The sequence below is a fragment of the Plasmodium relictum genome (genome assembly GCF_900005765.1).
Source record: "Plasmodium relictum strain SGS1 genome assembly, chromosome: 6".
Lineage (NCBI taxonomy): Eukaryota > Apicomplexa > Aconoidasida > Haemosporida > Plasmodiidae > Plasmodium > Plasmodium relictum.
In genome coordinates this window covers 274,769-289,415 of record NC_041684.1, presented here as the reverse complement: position 1 = coordinate 289,415, position 14,647 = coordinate 274,769, and the positions used below count along the sequence as shown (strand labels likewise).

The following is a 14,647-nucleotide window of genomic DNA, read 5'->3' as shown; positions in this document are numbered from 1 at the left end:
AAATTTTGTTAAATCTGTTTCACTTCCATATGATTTCTTGTAAACTTTGAATTATCTTTTTTGATCTTATATTTTTAGTATAATTTTAAAAAAATGTTCCATAAGTTATATTATAAATTTTAATAGTATATTTTAAAATTTTTTATTATATATACATGTATATGCATTTATAGAGAACAAATATATTAAAATGGAAGATTTGGAAATAAAACAAGCATTATTTAAAAAAGAAAATGAAAAAAATAGTGAACGATGTGCATTTTGTAAAACAAGATATAGAAAATTCATAAATACATTTATGACTTGGGAAGTAGTTTTATTATTGACCCATATTTTAGTTTTTTTAATAATATTTTATAAACTAATTATGGACAAAAAGTTAAGCTCTGTTAATAATAGGTTTATTAGGTCAATTACTAATGTAGGGCATTTTACACAAGGGTTTTTATTTGTTTTACTGCTAGTTCCATTCAAATTTACGAAGAAAATTACAAAATTTCTAATTAACACTTGTAATCAAAAAGATATCCAAGAAAATGATATAGAAGAAAATGCTAATGATAATGAAAACGAAAATAAATTGAGCAATTCCAAGGAAAAAGAAAAAAAGATAAAATTTGATTCTAATGAGGATGCCAATATGATAATGAATAACGAAAGTAGCATTGATAAAAATACAGATGAAGGATTAACTGAATATCTTTCAGATGAAAATGAAATAAAAAAAAAAGAATCATTACAAGAAAAGAGTGTACAAGAGAAAAAAAAAAGAGTTTATTTTAATGAAGCCATTTCAGTTAAAGAAAGTGATAATATATATGAAAAAAATAAAAATACAGGAAATTCTGTATGTGAATCATTTACTAATAAACTAGTTTTTTGTGGCAATACATCAAACCATAAAAAAAAAGAAATTCAATATTTTTTTTTATGTGCAAAATTATTTTCGACAAATAAGAATTATGTTATGTTTGTAATAAAGTATGTGACTTCTTTCATATTGATGTTTGCATATCCTTTATATAATTTAATCAAGAGAAAAATTCTTTATAAATATTTTTATTTTTCATCCTATTATATTAATTTATTTGATTTTGCATCAGGATTATCAGCAGGAAGTTCATTAGTTTTAATTTATGGACTTACAAAATTTTTCATTAGCTATTATGCTAATAGAAAAAAAGGTGAAGATTTTCAGTTTTATGGTAATTATGCTTTTATAAATGATATAAATTGCTTATGCGATGAAAACATAAAGATAAACATACAAAATAATCCATATTTAAAAAATATTGCTATAAATTACTTTAATTCATATTATAATTATAAAAATCTTCTTTTCGGGGGATTAATAATATTGTTAGTTATATGTATTTTTTCTTTTGGCTTTTCATTTATCTCTCTTAACGCTTATAAATTAATAATACAATAATGTTTTAATTTTCTTCTTTTCCTTTTTTTGGTTTTTTTTCTCTCTTTTTTTTTTTTTTATATAATTTTTTTTTAAGTATTTTCTTAATTTGAGCTACATGTTATTTCAATAAAAGTAGAAAAATCTACATTTTTTTTCATAAAATTCTTTTTTTTTTTGTTTACATTTAATTTTTCATGTTTATGTTCTATTACTAATTAGAAAATATGTTGAAATGTTCCGAATATAAAGAAATATAAAAAAACAAGAATATTCTATTGATTGTAATTAAATAATTTAAGTATTTATAATTGAAATCTAAGCCGTTTTTAATTTTTTTATTTGTAATAATAACTTATTAAACACTTATTCAATTAATAAAAAAAAATAAAATTGTAAATATATATTTATCGATTTCAATCATGTGCATAAAATTTAGAAAGAAAATTTTTTTTTTTTTAGATAATAAAAAAAAATATTGTATATATATATAAACTTTATTGATTTTATAAACAAGTATTAACGTTAAAAGTATTAAAAATAATTTTTTTTTACTGATGATATGCATTATATAAAAATTTTCTTTAAATTTTGTACTATTTTGCATAAATTTTATACCGAAAAAATTTAAAAAAAAAAAAATAATAAAATTTCTTTAAATATTTGTATATGCATATGTATATATTTTTTTTTAAACATTGTAAAAAATAAAATTCCTCTTAGAGCTAATTTTTTAACAGGAAATTAAAAAAAATATGTAGATTATATTAATGAAAATAACATAAGAGAAAAAGTACAGATTAATTAAAAGAAAATACAAAATTTATACAGCAAAAGGAAAATTTAATTGAAAAAATAAAAATAAAAATAAAAAATATAGGATAAATAGTATAAATAAATCTTTAAAAATAATTAAAATAAATCTATAAAAATAATAAAATAAAATAGAATAAAATGAGTTGGGGACAATGGTGGCCTCATGATCCAGTAGTAAAGACGGATTTAGTTGATCCCTATCTTGTTAAAGTAGAAAAAAAAAAGGTATAATGAAATATAAAAAAAAAAATAATTGATATATATATATATAAATAGGAAAAATGTATGAGAATAAGTATATATATATAAGTTATTATTTTGATTTTAAAATGTATTAAAACAAAAAGAACGTTAATAATTTTTTTAAAAAAACGGAAAACGTAGGTTTATTGGTATTGTACTTGCGGTACAAGTAAAATTCAGCCTTGGTGTGATGGATCACATAAAGGAACAGGTAAAATAATGAAAACTAAATTGTCTATATATGAATATTTAGAAATATATTTTATCATTATATTTATCATTCTTTTTTTTAATGCTAATTTTTATGAAGGATTTAAGCCCATGATGTATATTCCTCAATCTAGTGGATATAGACTTTTGTGCGGATGTAAACAAAGTTTACACAAACCACATTACGATTTTACTGATTTATGGGTAAATTAAAAGAAAGAGATAAGAAAAAAGAAAAAAATTCTTTTTTTTTAATAATATATTAACATTTACTAATTTTTTAAATAATAATTGAATTTTTTATTATTGAATAATGTGTTATTTTTTTTTATTTTTAAATTTTAAGGTTCGAGCAAATAGAAATGTTCCCAAAGCTGCTCTATTTACATACGTTGCACTTTTTTCGTTTGGTATTATGACAACATGGTTATTTCATCCATAAAAACATAAATATAAATTTTTATTTTTTTTGATTTAATTTGGTATAAACTTTTATTTTTCTTTTTTCTATATATTTTTTCTTTTTTGTATCTTTTTAATATCTTTAAATTTTTTTTTTTTTTTTTTTTTTTTTTTTGCGTATTAACCAGAACGGATAAATAATTTTTTTGATTTAAAACTTAATTTTTCTTAATCCATTTATTATGAATAAATCTCATAGATATATCTAAGAAATAGTGAATATACATAATTTGTTATCTTGTAATATTTTTTAAAATAACAAGATTTCATTATTATATAATGAATTTTAGGTTCCAATTTTTTAACAGAAACAAAAAAAAAAAAATTAAAATTTAAATAAATATAAAAAAAAAAATTAAAATTTAAAAAAATATAAAAAAAAAAATAGAAATTTACTTTTAATGTTACTAATCAATATGATAGTTTTTTTTTTTTCTTTCTTTCAATTTGGCGGATCTTGCCACTTATTATGCTTTTTAATTAGTTCTATTAATTTATCACAGGCTTCTTCTTCAGGTATATTTCTTTCTACTAATTCTTTGCCATAATACAAATCAATTTTTTTAGGTGCACTTCCAACATAGCCAAAATGTGCATCTGCCATTTCCCCTATTCCATTTACAATGCAACCCATAACTGCAATTTTGACCCCTTTTAAGTGCCCTGTTAGTTTCATAATTTTTTTAGTTGTCTCTTGTATATTAAATAATGTTCTTCCACAGGATGGACATGCTATATAATCTGTTTTAAATAAGCGAATACGAGTGTCTTGTAAAATATTTAATGTTAAAAAGGAGTTTAAAGCAACACGACTTAAGTTTTTATTTTTGTCTTCTTTTTGTTTAAAGTCACTATTAGTTACATTAATAATTAGTCCATCTCCCATTAGATCGATTAAGCAACTTCCCGCATATAATGTTGCATTAACTAATATATCATCATAATTAGTAGAATTAATATCAACATAATGTATAAATGGTATTTTTATATTTAAAGAATGCAGTAGTTCATTTAGTCTTCTTGTAATTAATACATGCTCATATATGCTATCCGATTTTAAGAGAATAAATAAAGGAAATGGATTTAGTTTTTTAATTTTTTCTACCATTTCAATATCTTCTTTTCCATTCAAAATTAGAGAGTATCCTTTTATATTATTTATTTCAATCTTTTTATTTTTTTCCAAAATATTCATCATAGTTTCTATGTCAGTATACAACAATATATTATTACCTTTTAATTTTTGAATAATATCAATGTTTTTTTGCTGATGTTCTATCAACACATGTAATCCTACTTCCATTAATTTTTCAATTGTTTTTTTGGCTAAATCCGTTACAGTTTCAAATTTATTTACAATAATTATGTCACTAGTCTTAGCTCCCCTTTTTAATTTTCCATTTTGATCTATTTCTATATTTAAGTCTTTGAATATTTGTAGGGAATCTTCTAACTCTTTTACTGTAACTACATTACCAATAGTGCAGTCTTCATGCAATACATTACCATTTTTATCCACGGTTCTTTTTACTATATTATTAAAATTTCTGAAATTTTCTTCAAAATTTAAGAAACTCTTCATGTTAGATTTATCAGTTTGAATTTTTTTATCATAACTATTTTCTTCATTTCCCATTCCTTTCTTTTCATCCTTATGATTTTGACTCTTACTAATTATATTATTACTAAGATTGTTTATATCTACATTTTTTGGGGGGATATTATAACCGTCAATTGATATATTATTATTTTTTTCATTTATGCTTATATAATCATCTATCTTCTCAGTGTAAAATATTCTTTTTCTAAAATTCTCAATTAATTTTGTACAAGGAATTAATTCTTCCCATGGATCTTCTGTTAATGATATTCTAATAGTATCTCCTATTCCATCATATAATAATGATCCTATTCCTAAATAAGACTTTATTCTTCCATTATCTCCAAATCCAGCCTCTGTCACTCCTAAATGTATGGGGAAAAACATATTTCTTTCATATTGTTTAGACGCCAACAATCTATATGAATGTATCATAACGTAAGCATTAGACGCTTTCATAGAAAAGACTATATTATAAAAATTATTCTCTATACACAAATCTGAGAATTCAAAGGCAGATTCAACCATTCCTAAAGGGGTATCACCATAATAGGAAAGCATTCGAGCTGATAAAGAACCGTGGTTGGTGCCTATACGTATTGCTCTATTTAATCTTTTGCATTTTTCAATTAACGGTACAAATTTTTCTTTTATGAATAATTTTCCCTCATCAAATTCTTCTTTTGTTTTATAAACTTTATTTATCCATTTTTTTCTTCCATCTACATAATTTCCAGGATTAACCCTAATTTTTTCAAATACATCTGCCGCCATTAAGGCAATTTTAGGGTTAAAATGGATATCTGCTACTAAAGGAATAGTCACATTTTCAGACAATAATTTTTCTTTAATATAATAACTTGCTTCTGCTTCTTGAACACCTTGAACTGTTAGTCTTACAATATCGGCCCCCAAATCTCTACATTTCTTAATTTGATAAACGCATTCTTCTATATTTCTAGTGTCACAACTTGTCATAGTTTGAATTGCTATTTTATTATTACCACCAATTTTTATATTTCCAATTGCAACTTCTCTTGTTGGCAATCTCCTAAATTTTTTAGTACATTCACAATACTTTTTTAAATTTTTTATTAAATTATACTTTTTTTCATCCTGTGCATTTGTTTTACTATTCATTGCATAATTTTTTTCATTATTTATCAATGAACGTATAAAATTACTTTTTTTCCTTGTTTCTTTATTTATAACATAGTTCATTTTATTTTCAAAATTATTATTTTTTCCTAGATTCAATAAAAAAAGAAAGGCATTATTTCCTACACATTTTTTTGATTCCGCATATATATGTATATTATAAATTTTACTAATAAACCTTTTTATTTTTACAAAAGAAAAAAACACTAACATAAAAAGAATTAATCTTTTTATAGAAAACATTTTTATTTTGTTATTAAAACATTATGAAAAAAAAAGCTAAATTATATATATGTATAATGTATATATATATATAACAATATTTACATCTAAAAAACTTTAAAAAAATAAAATACGTTCTGTATTTTTTTTTTATTATTCTGTTAAAATTTTGTTTATTAATTTATTATTATTTTTTTTTTCTCTTTGAACAATTTGCATATCCACTATTATTATAATTATTTATTTAATAAGATTTATTATTCATCGTAATTTGTTTACAACTAAATTACTAACCATTTTTTTTATATGTTTTTCGAAGTTTTAAACATTTTAAACATCCCTATTAGAATCTGTATATATATTTTTATAATGATTTAATAAAAAAATAAATTCCTTTAAGGATTTCTATTATATAGAATTTTTTTAAAATAATACATTTTATTAAATATTTACAAAATCTACAAGATATCAATTTTGTTTGTAATAAAATTTTTTTATATAATATATATATATTTTTTGAAACTTCAACAAAATATTTAAATTCAATCGTTACAAAAAAATTATATATCAATAAAAATTGAAACAAAATTAGTATCAAATATGTAAATTAAAATTTTACTTAAAAATTAGCAATAAAATCAACACATGATATAACAAAGCAATTTTTTTTTAAAATTATTTACTTAAAAATTATAAAAATGCTTTACAAAACTTCACATTTTTAAAATTAATTTATAATGGAACTATATTTAATTCCTTTAAAAACATCTTATTATTAAATATTATCCATATATATAATTTTTATTCATATAATATAATTTATATTTTATGTTATTACAGTATTTTTGAATATTCAAAGTATAAAATTATTCAATCTTACTGTTAGTAATAAATAACCCTGTTGCTACTTTTAACGTAAAATTTAAAAAAAAATTTTCAAATATTTTATAAACAGTTATTATACTTGTTCCATCCCCATTTTTTAATTTTATGTAATTATTAATATATATCCATTCTTTCTTTTGAAGTACATTATTCATTTTCTAATATTTAAACGTATTGTTTATACGTAATCGTTTTTTTGTATTTTCTTCATGAATGTTACCTTATCTTTTAAAACTAATTTCATTATTTTATTTATTAAAGATAAAGTACTTTTTCTTTTAATATAGAAAACTTCATTTAACTGAAAAAGAATAATAAAGGTAAAAAACAATTCAGGAAAGGAAACATTTGATTATTCTTATTGAACTATTAACGTATGTTTAATTTATATTACTAATTTTCACAAAATATGTTTTAAATCTTTTAAAAATATATAAAAAATTTTAAATAAATATTAAAATAACTCTATAAATGTATATAATTTTTTTTCAGATATAGAAAAAATACAGATACATATATTTGTCTGGTTGTAATGCATTCGTATATATTTCTTCAAAGGAATATATTTCATTTAAAAGTAAAATATAGAAAATTAGAAAGTCTAATTATCATTACGCATTAAAAATTAGGTATCCATATGTTCTATATTACAAATTATAACACTTTTTAACTTTTTTCCGATAAAAAACATAAGGAACTTTATTTAAAAAAATTTAAAAGAAAAAAAAAATAAATTTTCTTTCCTTTTTGTTTTTATAATAATTTAAAATAATCATTAAAAAGAATAAAATTCTTTTGCTAATAAAAATTATATATATTGTACATTATAATCTTATTATTTTTTTTTAAATTAAATATTCATTTGGATTATTTATTAAAAATTTAAACTTAATAATGAATTTAAAAAATTGTGTGTATTATTAATTTTTTTCTTTTTTTTTTTTTTTGTCAATGAAAAAATGAATATTTATTGTCTAAAAAATTAATGAAATAATATATTATATTTTGTGTAAAACACAAATGTTATTAATATAAGTTAAAATTTTAACTCAAAAATTAATCCTTATCCTCGAAAGATTAAAAAATAAGTTATTTGTTTTATAAAAATTAAAAGTATAAAAAAAAATTCTATTTATTATTCAGTTGATTTAACTAAAAAAGTGAGTAAAAAGGGGACAAAAAATAAAAAATATTTGAAATTTCCAAATAATGTTTGAATTACAAAATTTTAATTTTATTCAAATATAAGTTCATCTTAATTATGAAAGTACTTATAATATTCTATGTAGGTAAAAATAAAAATATATTAGAAAAAAAAAAAAAAATTAAAATAATATATTACAATTTTACTGATAAATCACATTTTTGGAAATGGATAGGGATATATGTCTTATTTACTTAATGAAATTTTATATAAATGAAAAAGACATTTGAATATTATAAAGGATGTGAATAAGCAACCTTCCTTAAAATAACTTACTATTCTACATCACGAATACTAAATTATAATATTATTAAATTTAGTCTGACTATTTTTAAAATTTCTTTTTTGAAAAAAAAATTGTGAGTTTTTAATAAGAATATTGCATAAAAATAAAAAATTATGAATTTTGCGTACTTATTTTCTTATTGATTAAAAAATAACCTATGAAATATAATTAGTATTATTTTAATATTAATCTGAAAAAAAAGATTGTTTCATATGTAATTTAAAATAAAATTTAAAAAATGAAATCCACTTTTATTTTCAATAAAAGTTAAAAGTCAAAAATTTATGTGAAAATATGTATTATAAATACATAAATACGTGTGCATCAAATGTAGAATTACAATATAATATTAATTTTTTATAAATAGAAAGTTGCAAGGTTTTAACCATATAAAAAATCAAACAGCTTTTATTTATTTAAAAAAAAAAAAAGTTACATATAACAAGAGAAAATTTTATAAAACATTTGAACCTTATTTTTTTGTTGCTGAACAACATTTACGCATTTAATGTAAAATTTTTTTGAATGAAAAACTTCGTTAAAGATTATTTTGCATGTTCGAAGATTTTTTTTTTAATAACATTATAAATAATATTAAACAACATTTTAAAATAATATAAATTAATACATTTATATCAAAAAATATAATTTAGAAAAATAAGTAAATATTTTAAAGGAAAAATACGAAAAGAGATATTTAAGTGTGTTTATATATATTTAATATTAATAGGATGGATAAGTCAATGAATATTCCCATTAAACAAGCTATTTATGGAAATAATATAATAAATAAGGTAGAAAATGACCAATATAATCAACCCAATACAATTAATTATTATCCAAATCCCAATATGAATAATTTTAATTATGTTAATCCAATGCCACCACCCCAACAACAAATGCATATGTTTGCTAATGATTGGAAAAGTGTTATAGCACCAATAAAAAGTTGCAAAATTAAGCAAGTATTTGATAGTAAAGAATTTATATCAGATTTTTTTATGGGTCTTAAATTAGATTTTAATAACAGATATCTAGTTTTAGATAAATCAAATGAGATTACAAAATTCATTGCCATTGAAAATTCTCATTTTGCTAATAGGAATTGTTTACCAAAAATGTGTATTCCAGTAAAAATGAAAATATTAAGATATGGAAAAGAAATAAATATGCCTGATCTTATAATAGAAAAAGATTGCTCATGTACAATGTGTTGTTTAAATAGACCAACTATAAAAATGTATGATTTTTCAAATAATAATAATAAAGAACTAATAGGTACAATAAAATCTCCTTTTAGCTGTTGTTCTTATAAATTTGATCTATTTGATACATCTAATAATAAAATAATATATATGAATGATACATGCTTTCAGTTTGGTATTATATGCCCATTACCTTGTGGTGTATGTAAATATAGCAATTTTTATTTACATGATGCAAAAACTAAAGAGAAAGTTGCACATTTAAGAAGGGAAGTACCATTTTTACAACTTGTAAAACAAGATCTTGATAATTATGTAATGAACTTCGAACAAATTGTAAATCCTGAATGGAAAATGATGGTTTTGGCTTTTGCTCTATTTTTAGATTATATATATTATGATTATAAGAAATAAATTTATTAAAAAAAAAAAAAATGAAAAAAATGAAAAAAATGAAAAAAATGAAAAAAATGAAAAAAATGAAAAAAAATAAAAAAAATAAAAAAAAAATAAATAATAATATTATTTTTCCTTTTACGTTCATTGTATTTTAAAAATTTAATACATCAACTTAATCTAAACAAAATTTTTTTTTTTCTCATTTGAAATGAATGACATTTTTTTAATAAGCATGTCATTTAAATTAAAAAGACAATGTTTATATGCAATGTACTAAATTATTTTTTTTTGTAATACAATAAAAATGATTACGCTTTAAGTTATTCCTTTTTTTTTTAGAATTCCTTTATTTTTAGACTATATATATTTATATTTATATTTTTATTTAATTTATTTTATTATTCATAAAATTTTTTTTAATTCATATTATTCTATTAATTGTAAATTTTTTTTTAAAAGGTCATTAAAATAAAACATATTAAAAAATAAAACAAATAAATAAATTTTTAATTAGAAACTTTTATTAAATTAAAAAAAAGTAAAATGGGAAATTAAGAACTTTATAACAATAATAAAAACATAAAATATTTAAAATACATATTGAAAAAATCAGAAAAAATAAAACAAAAATATAACTAATAAAATTTTAATTCTTAAGAAACAGAATAAGCCTTTCAAAAGTTTTAAATTTGTATTAACAAAATTAGAGAAAATAAAACAAAATAAAGTAAAAATATAAGCTCTGAATGCTTTATTCAGTCATAAAAAATATAGTGAAAATTTTAAAATTTATATTAGAAAAATTAAAAGAAATAAAGTAAAAAATCTGTAAACTTCAAATTTCTATGAAAATATATAATAAAAATATACAAAAAACTAAAAATTTATAAGAAAATATTTAATAAATCTTAATTTATAGGAAATTTAGAACATATATATATAATTAATCATATATTTCTTACTCACTTAAATTATCTTCAGTTATACTTCTTTCATATTCTTCTGCATATAATAACTCTTTATATTTCTGAATTTCATTATAATATTTTTTTAGAGTTATGTATTTTTTTTCACACAAAATAAAAGCATCTTTTCTATTTTGTTTGGTTTCGCTTATTATATTTAGTTGCTTTAACCAATAATGTTTTGTTCTTAAAAAAAATTCATTTAAATTTTCTTTCACGTCAAAGCCTAATCCCCTGTCTTCTTCTTTTATTATATTTTCTATTTTTTTAATTTTACTGCAAATTATTAGATCCTCTATTTCTTTTTCATCCTTATCTTCATCATCTATTGATAAAGAGGAACTCGAATCAGATTCTTCAACATAAATATCATCTAAATTACCTTTGTCTTCTAATTCCCATTTTTCTCTTTTAAATATATTGATTTTCCAATAATCATTAAGCATAATTTCATTATTCTTGTATTCATACATACCACCATATAGATATAAATTTTTATTTATCATGAATATATGACTATTTATTCTTCCTATTGGTTCAATATCATTTATCACAAATTTTTTTCTTTTATTGCTTTTACTACTATCTGAATCTGAATTACTTAAGTCATTTATAATTTCATCATTAGCTTCATCCTTAATATTTTCATCTATATCTTTTGATTCTTTCGAATCATTTATCAATCCCTTTATATCATTTAAATCTTTAATTTTGCTATTCTCATTTGAATATCTCTGTTCTTCTGCTTGAATAAAAACAGAATGACTATCAATAATTTTATCCATTACTATATGATTCTTATTAATCATTTGTTTATCTAATGTGTTTTCCATACAACTGCCGCATTCTTTTTTCTCATTAAAATTTGTATTATTTAGTTCTTCTTCTTCTATTTTCATAGTTTTTTTATTTCCGTTTTCATCAAAGTATACAAACACATTAGAATAATATTCTTCATTATTGTCATCATTTAAATAACTTGAATCATAACTATCAGAAATATCTTTATATTCGAGCTTAACTTTTTTATTTTCTGTAAAACTTGATTCTTGTTCAGTTAGTACATAATTGTTGGCATTAATTTCACTTGATTTATTTTGCTCTAATTCTTTTTTCTTATTTTCTTTACCAATCATATTTCTATTTTCTGCATCTTTATTTTTTAAACTTAAATAAGACCAATGTTCTTTATTCATATCAAATAAATATATATCATTAAAAAAAATTGACTTCATGTTTAATGATTCCTCTAATACATTCTTATTTTTTGTATTACTTTGTTCAAATTTATCGAAAACACCTCCGAATAAAATTAAAGAATTTTTATATGTACATGTACTGAAACCAATTCTTTTAGATGGCTGAAAAATACTTTTTTTTAATTTTTTATATTTTACAGAAATATTATCTTCATTCATATAGTTTATGTTTAAAACCCAAAGATCATTGTAATAAAACCCAACAGCGTTTCTAGAGGTATTTTTTACTTGAGAATAACCACCATATATATATATTTTTTGAAATTTTGTATCCGTAAATAAAGCTACACTAGATCTTTTGGATGGCATATAGGAATCCAAATCAAAATTTTTTAAAAATTTAGCTTTTAGTATTTGATAATTTTTATTAGTTTTTTTTTCATTTTTTTCTGATAGGAAACCTTCAATATTATTACTATTATTATTATCAATGTTATTTTCAGTTAATCTTTTAAATAAATAATCTGTATAAACATTTGTTAAATTTATCCACTTATTACAATTTACTATATATATATATAAATCATTAAAATATTCTATTGACTTTCCATTATCAAAAAAACCACCAAACATAATTAAACAACTTTTCCATAAAATCATTCTATGGCCACTTCTTGGGGAGGGTTTTTCTTCTTTTTTATTTTTTGTTTCTATTTCTTCAAATACATTATTTTTTAAGTCAAAACACCAAAAATCATTAAAATGATAAAATTGAGTATTTGTACATAATTCACCACCAAAAATATATAATTTTTTATTAAAATAAACCGATTGATGAGAACATCTTGGTTTCGGTTTTTTATATGTTGTAAAATAATATTTCCATTTATTTTTTACTACATTATATTTAAATAAATCATTATATACTACTAATTCATTATTATCATTATACTCCCCTCCAAATAAAATAAATTCTTCTTCATTGATAAAAGTTATAGAACAGTTAGATCTAGGACTTGGTTTTTCACATTCCACAAATGTATTATTTGAAGTATTGTTTATATTTATGTGACCATACTTATCTTTTTTATTTAAATTTTCATAATATAAACATATACTATCAAAATCTTCATCACTTAAAGTTTGTTTTTTCTTTTTTTTTGTTTTTAATGACTTCAACTTCTGCTTTTCTTTTTTTAATTTTATTTTTTCCTTTTTTTCTTTGCTTTTTTTATCTTTCTTTCCCATTATATTTATTCTCCCTTATCTTTTCTTAGTAAAATTTTATTTTTCACTTTTATACTAAATTAAATTTATTTTCTTTATTTTGAATTAAATTCTTATTTTATATTATTTTAATCCTTAAGCAAATTTTAAAAATACTTCCTTTTTTCATTTATATATCTAAATCTTTTTTTTTTTTTAATTTGCTCATTATTCTTTAAAAAGAAGATTATAATTTTTTAAAAATATTTTAAATGTAAAAAAATAACATTTATTTTATAGAATCTACTACCTTTTTATTTAATTTTTTTATCTTTTTGTTCCTTTTATAAAAAAAATTTATATAATAGAAAAAATTATTTTTCTTTTTTTATTTAATCTTTAAAAGTAAAATCAGATTATTACTATAGAAATGGTCAGTTAATTATAAAGAAAAGGCATTATATATTATATCTTTTTTATATTTACTAATCTTTGTTTCAAAATTTTTCATTAATTTGAGATGAAGTCTTTTTTTCAATTAAATAAAAATATTTTATCATTTCCACAAAAAAGAGAGTATAATTTGCTCTTTTTTCTTTTATTTTTCCAAACTTTATTTTGTATATGTATATTCATTTTTTTATTTTAATAAATATCTTAAATATTTTAATGGTTAATGTGAAGTGAGAAAGAAATATTAAAAAGCTACTGTTGTGTTTTTTCTTTTTTTTAAACTATTTGAAAAGCATATTAACAAAGAAAATATTCATTTACAATTATATATTTTCGAGAGAACATACAAACTGAAATATTATTTTACAGTTGCTAATTTTTTATAACTTATAAATAAATAACTTTATATATATATACTTTTCACTACTACATTTAAAAAAAAAAAGTGTAAAAATGAATAATTTTCTATTTTGTAAGTGATAATGTTTTTCGCTAAGGATATTAGCGAGTTACATAGCTCAAATACGATTACATGCAAAAATTGAAACTTTGTTAGAAGTGAACACATATAATTCTCATATATATATTAAAACAAAATTAGTATTATTCAACTTCTTAAATTATAAAAAAAAAAAAAATATTACAAAAAATAAAAGAGAAATGCTAATTTTTCTTTTTATTCAGTTTAAAATTTTGCACAATAACTTTTTAAAAATAGGTATA

The 14,647-nt window shown here is 19.5% G+C and overlaps 5 protein-coding genes across 5 annotated transcripts; 3 read left to right on the top strand and 2 right to left on the bottom strand.

Annotated features, from left to right (window-relative positions):
* Positions 1-190: 190 nt before the first annotated feature.
* On the top strand, positions 191-1,432 carry PRELSG_0606700 (conserved Plasmodium membrane protein, unknown function; the record flags this gene model as incomplete). The annotated part of the gene is made up of 1 exon (XM_028675519.1): positions 191-1,432. One exon carries the CDS (start codon positions 191-193, stop codon positions 1,430-1,432), a length of 1,242 nt encoding a protein of 413 aa, XP_028532100.1.
* A 933-nt stretch (positions 1,433-2,365) lies between these two features.
* Positions 2,366-3,122, top strand: PRELSG_0606600 (CDGSH iron-sulfur domain-containing protein, putative; the record flags this gene model as incomplete). Its single annotated transcript, XM_028675518.1, has 4 exons — positions 2,366-2,452; positions 2,612-2,681; positions 2,781-2,884; positions 3,027-3,122. 4 exons carry the CDS (start codon positions 2,366-2,368, stop codon positions 3,120-3,122), a joined length of 357 nt encoding a protein of 118 aa, XP_028532099.1.
* A 462-nt stretch (positions 3,123-3,584) lies between these two features.
* On the bottom strand, positions 3,585-6,143 carry GcpE (4-hydroxy-3-methylbut-2-en-1-yl diphosphate synthase, putative; the record flags this gene model as incomplete). The annotated part of the gene is made up of 1 exon (XM_028675517.1): positions 3,585-6,143. One exon carries the CDS (start codon positions 6,141-6,143, stop codon positions 3,585-3,587), a length of 2,559 nt encoding a protein of 852 aa, XP_028532098.1.
* A 3,085-nt stretch (positions 6,144-9,228) lies between these two features.
* On the top strand, positions 9,229-10,116 carry PRELSG_0606400 (phospholipid scramblase, putative; the record flags this gene model as incomplete). The annotated part of the gene is made up of 1 exon (XM_028675516.1): positions 9,229-10,116. The coding sequence occupies one exon, from the start codon at positions 9,229-9,231 to the stop codon at positions 10,114-10,116; it is 888 nt and encodes a 295-aa protein (XP_028532097.1).
* Positions 10,117-11,059: 943 nt separating this feature from the next.
* PRELSG_0606300 (kelch protein, putative) lies at positions 11,060-13,513 on the bottom strand (the record flags this gene model as incomplete). The annotated part of the gene is made up of 1 exon (XM_028675515.1): positions 11,060-13,513. The coding sequence occupies one exon, from the start codon at positions 13,511-13,513 to the stop codon at positions 11,060-11,062; it is 2,454 nt and encodes an 817-aa protein (XP_028532096.1).
* Positions 13,514-14,647: the final 1,134 nt, after the last annotated feature.